This window comes from Puccinia triticina, chromosome 4A (genome assembly GCF_026914185.1).
Source record: "Puccinia triticina chromosome 4A, complete sequence".
NCBI classification, from domain to species: domain Eukaryota; kingdom Fungi; phylum Basidiomycota; class Pucciniomycetes; order Pucciniales; family Pucciniaceae; genus Puccinia; species Puccinia triticina.
The window spans coordinates 5,407,097-5,415,244 of record NC_070561.1 but is presented as its reverse complement, the minus strand read 5'-3'; the positions used below and the strand labels follow the sequence as shown (position 1 = coordinate 5,415,244).

Below are 8,148 nucleotides of genomic sequence, written 5' to 3'. Positions count from 1 at the left end.
TCAAGTACATGTCTCAATTGATGTTGACTGAATTTGGATGCTTTCAACTAGGGATGACACTTTGTACCCGGGTACACGGACAGAATCTAAGTATATTAAATCGACACTTTCGTGGAAATTGGGATCAAGGGTTTCCCCTGCATTTTTCTGAAAAGGGGCTTAAAATTTAGCCCCCTGTGCGCAAATGGAAAATTGGCACTTGCGTCCAACCTCCAATTTTCTCAGGTATCAGCATATTACGCTTAATACCGCAAGAAAATTAATTTAAAGTCCCCGAACATAAATGCCTTGGACTTGCCCCCCAATTCCTGAAGCAGGAATGAAAAGGGGCAGGATTCAACCCCCTCGTGCCTGTCGCAATTGCAAGGGCAGGAGGGGGGCAAAAAAAAAGCTCAGCGCGCAATTGCGGAGAATGTCTGTCTCAGGTCAAAAACAATTGTAATTGACGGAGGGGGGGTTAAAAAACTGTGCAAATGCAACAGGGAAGTAAAAAAAAATTGTTCTGCTTGAGCCTATTGCAAGTGCAAAGGTGGAGGGGGACAGGACGAGGTCTGCTCAAACTGCGCAAATGCGACAGTGGAGCTGGAGCCGCCGCCGCCGGGGAAAAAGATAGTCAGGGAGCCTGATATTTAAGCTCTTCCCCAGGCGCCTGAACCAAGGGATTGGTTTCAGGTGTGAAGTCATTTTGGAATACAAGTAACCTTGAACTGGTTCCTGTACGCGGCGTCGAGCGCCTCGCGTTTCGGACCTTCAACCAAATACAGGGTATGCCACCGCGCGCCATCTGATTTGGCAGGAGGATCAATGTCATCACTTGCTGTATCAAGCAAGTCGTCTACGAAACGCTTCAGAGGCGTGTTTTAGGCTGGAGTCCTGGACCCTCATTGGGAGTGGTGCCTTCCAAACCGTTGCCCCGCCAGCTCGCCAAGAGGGAAGTTCCTCCCGGCGAGCTGGTATATGTATACCAGCTCGCCGGGTCCGGGAGGAACTTCCCCCTTGCCGAGCTGGTATACACCATACCAGCTCGCCGGGAGGAGAGTCCCTCTCGGCGAGCTGGTATACACCATACCAGCTGGCCGGGAGGAGAGTCCCTCTCGGCGAGCTGGTATAAATATATACCAGCTCACCCACCAGCTCGCCGAGAGGGTTCCCTCTCGGCGAGCTGGTATCCACATACCAGCTCGCCGGAAATAGGGTCCCTCTCGGCAAGCTGGTATAAATATATACCAGCTCGCCCAGAGGAGGGTCCCTCTCGGCAAGCTGGTATACCCATACCAACTCGCCGGGAGGAACTTCCCTCTCGCCGAGCTGGTATACACATACCAGCTCGCCGGGAGGAGTTTCCCTCTCGCCGAGCTGGTATACACATACCAGCTCGCCGGGAGGAGTTTCCCTCTCGGCGAGCTGGTATACCCATACCAACTCGCCGGGAGGAACTTCCCTCTCGCGGAGCTGGTATACCCATACCAGCTCGCCGGGAGGAGTTTCCCTCTCGCCGAGCTGGTATACACATACCAGCTCGCCGGGAGGAGTTTCCCTCTTGCCCAGCTGGTATACACATGCCAGCTCGCCGGGAGGAGGGTCCCTCTCGGCGAGCTGGTATACGTCGTATACCAGCTTGCCGAGAGGAGAGTCCCTCTTGGCGAGCTGGTATACACATACCAGCTCGCCGGGAGGAACGTCCCCCTCGGCGAGCTGGTATACACATACCAGCTCGCCCGGAGGAGCTTCCCTCTCGGCGAGCTGGTATACACATACCAGCTTGCTGGGAGGAGTTTCCCTCTCGGCGAGCTGGTATACACATACCATCTTGCTGGGAGGAGTTTCCCTCTTGGCGAGCTGGTATACACACATACCAGCCCACCGGGAGGAAAGTTCCTCCGGAGTCCCGTAGAGCTGGTATACATACATATACCCCCTCGCACGCCCCTACACGCCCCTGCACCCCCGCACACCCACACCCACACCTGTACAAAGCACACGCCCGACAATGGGCATGTGTGGGCGGGCATAGGAAAAAAAGGGTGTGCCCTTTGTATCAAGCAAGTCCAAGGTGATGTGCTTTGAAGTTGAACTGTGTTGACTGCAGGTAACCCATGTGACGGTTTTGTCTGATGATGTGCTGGACAATGATTCCAATGGGACCTCAAGCTCACTTAATGTTGAATTTTGATGGCGGCTCTTTTCTCAGCACTCCTAGGAATAAACAGGTGGTGGTTTTATGTGTATGATTTCCATGATCAATTATTCTGGTGTAGGGACTGCAATTGGATGTGTATAGGGATTACTTACCATTGAAAATTTTCTTCAGACAACATCTTTCTCTCTCTGCATTCTTGACTTGGGAAAAGGTTGTATGGCCAGTATGAGTAGGATTCAGATTGGCAAGTCTCCTTTGTGTTGCGATTTGGCAGCACTTGAGTTTGAAAAAGTGTTGTGCTCTCAAGTTGAGGGCCGGCTGGGAGCTACAAGGTTATTTGCTTTGGTGATTTTCTGGAGCTGCCCTGGGAGTACTGCGGCGTAGTGGCCTTGTACTCTTGTATTTAAATTCAGACAGTGTAGTTATTCTTTCCACATTTACTTAACCAGTACAGTAGTTCTTTTGTTACAAATTGAGGATTGTTAGAGTAGTTCCTTTTTTGTTACAAACTCAGTTGTGAGGATTTGTCTAGAAATGTTTGAGTAACAACTGTTGTATCATTTGTTATTAAGACTCCAGTCTTTAGTCTTGGTTGGTTTTGTCTTCATAGGGTTTATCATGTTTTCATTTTTTATTTACTCTTGTTTGACAAATTTGATACTTTTACTTTTGGACTCTATGAAAAAATTAAGAGTTTAATATCCTCAATTTCTGAGGAAAGTCCAGGTACTCTTTGCATCTTTACATTGGGCCGACAGGGGCACGTGGCAGGGTGGTGGTCCGGAGTGGGTGACTTGTATTTTGGTCCCTGCGAGTGCAGCGGCGTAGCCGCCTTGGACTCTAGTTTCACTAAAATCAGACACCCAGACCTGCGGAGCGGGTAACTGGGTGTGAATGGCGGGTACCCGGGTGCAAGAGGCAAGTATCTGTGGCCCACAGGTACAATTGGGTCCAAAGACCCAAGAATTGGGTCTGAAGACCCATCAATTGGGTCCAAAGACCCAAGAATTGGGTCTGAAGACCCATCAATTGGGTCCAAAGACCCATCAATTGGGTCCAAAGACCCAAGAATTGGGTCTGAAGACCCATCAATTGGGTCCAAAGACCCATCAATTGGGTCCAAAGACCCAAGAATTGGGTCTGAAGACCCATCAATTGGGTCCAAAGACCCAAGAATTGGGTCTGAAGACCCATCAATTGGGTCCAAAGACCCAAGAATTGGGTCTGAAGACCCATCAATTGGGTCCAAAGACCCAAGAATTGGGTCTGAAGACCCATCAATTGGGTCCAAAGACCCAAGAATTGGGTCTGAAGACCCATCAATTGGGTCCAAAGACCCAAGAATTGGGTCTGAAGACCCATCAATTGGGTCCAAAGACCCAAGAATTGGGTCTGAAGACCCATCAATTGGGTCCAAAGACCCAAGAATTGGGTCTGAAGACCCATCAATTGGGTCCAAAGACCCAAGAATTGGGTCTGAAGACCCATCAATTGGGTCCAAAGACCCAAGAATTGGGTCTGAAGACCCATTGATTGGGTCCTGAGACGCAATGATTGGCTCCCAAGACCCATTGATTGGGTCCAACTGTTAGCGCAACAGTCGGACAGGCGGGTGGGTAACTGTGCCGGGTACCCGGGTGCCCGCCCTTTTTCTAGCAAAACTAAACACCTGCACCTGCACCTGGTATCTGTTGGCAGGTACCTGCCAACGGATACCGGGTACCTGCTGACGGGTACCCAAGGCCATCCCTACTGTCAACCTTTGGATCATTTTTCTGGCCATTCAGAAACAAGTTCATCTGTAGTATCTGGTGCTCTCCCATTGTTGAAAGAATCAAAAATTATTAACAATAAAGTGAGGGCAATTCAAAAAAGAACAGAAGAAACTTGCCTGAAAATGTAGTAAACACAATGCATGCTCTCTTGTGCATTAGTGGAGCTTGGCAGGTCATCTTATCTGCTGGGAGAATACTCAAGCATTACACATTGGCTGGGGAATAAAGTGTAGAGACTGTAAAATGAAGATGTTTCTGGTGAGAGTTGAACTCACAAACTCAGCTATGCTGAGACACATACTAGAGTGCTGCCTTTACCAACTAGAACTGCGGGCAAACAGGTGACGCTGTGGCCCGCAGCAACAGCTGAGGTAAGGGCGCCCCCTTTGGGTTAGGTGATGTTGCGCGGGGGAGCAACACCTATTTGCCCGCAGTGTAGGATACAGACGCTTGTGGCTGCCAGCTGGGTGGTTGGTTGGTAGTGCTCATGGGTTGATCTGACAGCCCTCCATACTGTGGTGATACATCATGGTAGCAGACTAACAGACAACTCAACATAAAGTTGCTTTGGCATCCAACATCATCCACCAATCCAGCCACTTCCTAACCTTTGGAAACTGCTGACAAATTTTGTCAATCCTCTCTTTGTGAGTCTTTACACCCTTGGCGTTGGTCATTAAGAGGTTGGTGCACATGGTCTCAAATGGCTTCTGAGAGAGAGGATGGCACATTGAGCAGTGTATCCAAATGCCAGCTGGAAAGAAGGCAGAGATCTGCTTACCACTTTGTCTGCCATGATCACTGATCTGTTTTTTTTTTTATGAGAGTGACTGAAGCCTTGAAGTGGTTACTGCAGCCCTTCAAATTCCCAATTGCAACTTGGTTGGTGGTGTTGAAGACTTCCATGAAAGCGGCCATGAATCCATTCCGTTGGGCGCTTGAGAAGTCAACCACGCTTTGTATGACTTGCTTGCGCTTGTCCTTGAGAATTGAGGGGATCATAAACTTCTTGAACAGCACAGCAAAGTGATTCAGATAGGCCTTGTATCCAGCTGACTTGAACCAGGATCCAGTGGTTGATTTTGCTGCAGTACATCAACATTGTGAGGAGATAACCATTTCAAAAAAACCTGTAAGTAATGTTGGAAAGCAAGCTGCCACTGTATAAATTTTTACCCTCTTCCAAACAAGCCAGAAGCCTCTCTGCCATCCACTTAGTCTGGAATTTGAAGTGTTTGTTATCACCACTGAAAGATGAAGAAATAATCTCTAGTCCCTTACTGGGTGGCCAAGCGGAAGACAAAAGTATAGATTGTCAGCGAGTTGAAGATGAAAAAAGCAAAAATGCTACTCAACCGGTCCCACTCAAAAATCCCCAATATAAACATATCTCCCATACCTGCGCTGTTCTTCTTGGGGCTGAGGTTCAACCCGTGCAACACTTTGCGGCGGAGGTAGCGGAGACAATCGGAATTGCCAAACAGTTCGTGGATATCTGCCACACTGCTGAAAGTGCATGTGCAATTTCACAGCCTGATATTTTTTAGAATTTTCACCAGCTTTCCTGTATATCAAATAGGTATTGCTGCAATGTAACCATGTTGGGGCAGTGATCAACTCCCTGGTCTCCTCAGCGATGGTTATGATTTTGTTTAGCTTGATTAAAGCTGTGGAATCTCTTATTGGTTGTAAGGATTAAAGCTGGGCCCCCTCAAAGAAGTAGATCATTGAAAATTCAAGTGTTTTTTTGGTGAAAAATAGTTTTTATCCAAAGAAGTGTGTAATTCTCAGGGAGATTTTAAAGCAATACAAAGAACTCACAAGAAAATTATTTAATGAGTGGTGAAGAATTGGTTATCTAATTTATTCTAAATTCAAAACAACTGGAACAAAAGTGGGATACAAGCATAAATTACAGCTACCTGCTTGACAAACAGAAAGGTAGGGAAAATTCTGAAAACTATCAGGCAATAAATTTGCATATTTATCATGATACTGTAAGATTTCTGTGGCTTCTGGGTCACAGGAAGCTGCATTACTAATTTGCAGGTGCCTCCGGCGTTAAAATATGATTTTTTCTGCTCAGAATTCTCTAGGTTCAAGGAGACCCCTGAATGGCTCAGTTATTTTTTGGAGTGGTTATGAAGGGTAATCCAAGTTTACTAAAGACAGCCAATCACAAAAACAAAGATCAAGGGTTTCCCCTACAAATAATAATAACAAATGAAAAAAGGGCCCCCATTCCCAGTATATCACGCAATCCCCCAACCGGACAAATGCCCAGCACCCATCCACGACTAGCGAGGCTTAAAGTACTGGGCGGATGACCCCCAGCGCGCCGCGTGGGCAATTGCAAAGGGGGGCCACCACATATCGCCCCTCAAACCGTGCAAACGCAACGGCGGAGGGGTTTGAGCATGACCCCTGCCGGAAATGCAGCGAGGGAATCACCTGCCCTAACCAACTAACGCAACCACCCTCGCTTTATACCCGCCCTTCCAGCCAGGTCGCATCATCTACCGACCGCCAACACCTGAAGATCATGCTTAAACCCTGACGACCCCATCCTCGCTACCTCGCCATCCGACCAACTCTTCCTCGTGGCGTGGCTTGCCACGCCTGAAACCATGGTAAACTGGCCAGACGCCATCAGCCCAGATACCCTTACTCACTAGACTCCGCATCACCTAACGGCCCTTTCCAACTGCGCCCGCCAACCTCCGCATTTGCTTTGACACCAGGGTCAACGCGCAAGTTCAACGCCGCCCTTAGTAACCGGTCAAGTCACGCTCCCCATTCAACTTGAAACCAGGGTCCACGCGCGATTTCGCCGCCGCATCGTGCACCAAACCACCACGTATCTGGCCGACCCAAGCGAGCACCAGTATCAAGTATCAGCGTACACCAGCCGCCATCTCGACACCGCCTTGGCAGCCCCGCTTAACATTTGCCCGCCTGAACCGCCGCCATGCCAACAACTCAGATCAACTGGCTTATCCCCAAACCAACACGCAAGCCTCCAGTAGCCACGAGCCCCGCCAAAATGCCCAAACCCGCCGCTCAACCGGACCAGCTGGGCCACAGCAGCCAGACACTGGTATTGCCATGCGTCCAGCCTGAAGCCGCGGCCGAACCGGACCAGCTGGGCCCCAGCGGCCAGATCGGTTATTAGCAACATACCCATTTGCAAGCGCGCATCCACCGGACTGCTTGCCCGTCATTGTTTCAACTATAAATTGCCCCTAAGTCAGCCTTCCCCACTATTCACACACCCTTCTCGTCAAACCACCTCACACAAAACCAACCACGTTGCTTATTGTTACTAACTCACCAAGCCTTGAAGCCCCAAACGTTCGGCAAAATCTGTTAGTTCCAAAGTTTAATATTGACCACATCCGCATTGATCCCGGGCTAACACCTTCCACCTCAACCCAGCACTCGAACTCGGAATTGTCCAATCATCACACGCAGTGATCGACTATCCGCCGCTGTTTTGACGCAAGACCCAACATGACTGCCCCCTCAGCCCCTTGTTAACCAAGCATCTTACCTCTCCAGTTTGTGCCTGCCTCGTTCCCCTACCATCTTCATCGACCACGCGGTTAAACCATCAATCTCATCATACAAACCTCCCCGCTCAACAAGTCACAATGAATTCCACACGGGCACCCAACCACCCCGTTACCTTTTCAAGTCATTTGGAACCGCTGTCCGAGGTATGTCCCCCCACTCCCAACACATACCTGACCTGTACTTATTTCCATGCGCAGTCCACCTTCGATAGTGTTTGCGCAAATCAGTACGGTTTTGTTAAAACTCCGAGCTATTTTCAATGCGGAGGCACCAACGAAGATAAAGATGAAAACTTTGAGGTCGAGCTTATTACGAATACCGCTCTCACTAACATATTGGAGCCTGAGTTCATCTATTCTATCAGCGGCAAGATGATTGCCACTAATGACGGATCACCACCCTCCCTCACCTACAACCATGAGGTTGTGACCCAAGTCTGTCCGAGTGGTCCGGATCAGCCGAGCTTCACGAATAAGACTTTCATCACGAGCCTCGGCATGATTACCTCGCGACAAGAAGTCGTCTCGGACGTCCCAAACACGGGTGCCAGCTTGGAAGTTGTAGTATCTCACTCTGACTGGGACTCCGAAGTGAGCAATTTGTCCTGCGTTCAACTTCACCGACTACCGCACTCTGATATCCATTTGCTGCCTTCCTATC

At 49.2% G+C, this 8,148-nt stretch overlaps 2 protein-coding genes across 2 annotated transcripts; one reads left to right on the top strand and one right to left on the bottom strand.

Annotated features, from left to right (window-relative positions):
• Nucleotides 1-3,670, bottom strand: PtA15_4A615 (uncharacterized protein; the record flags this gene model as incomplete). The annotated part of the gene is made up of 2 exons (XM_053168517.1): nucleotides 1-47; nucleotides 3,010-3,670. The coding sequence occupies 2 exons, from the start codon at nucleotides 3,668-3,670 to the stop codon at nucleotides 1-3; spliced, it is 708 nt and encodes a 235-aa protein (XP_053019718.1).
• A 3,213-nt stretch (nucleotides 3,671-6,883) lies between these two features.
• On the top strand, nucleotides 6,884-7,087 carry PtA15_4A614 (uncharacterized protein; the record flags this gene model as incomplete). The annotated part of the gene is made up of 1 exon (XM_053168516.1): nucleotides 6,884-7,087. One exon carries the CDS (start codon nucleotides 6,884-6,886, stop codon nucleotides 7,085-7,087), a length of 204 nt encoding a protein of 67 aa, XP_053019717.1.
• Nucleotides 7,088-8,148: the final 1,061 nt, after the last annotated feature.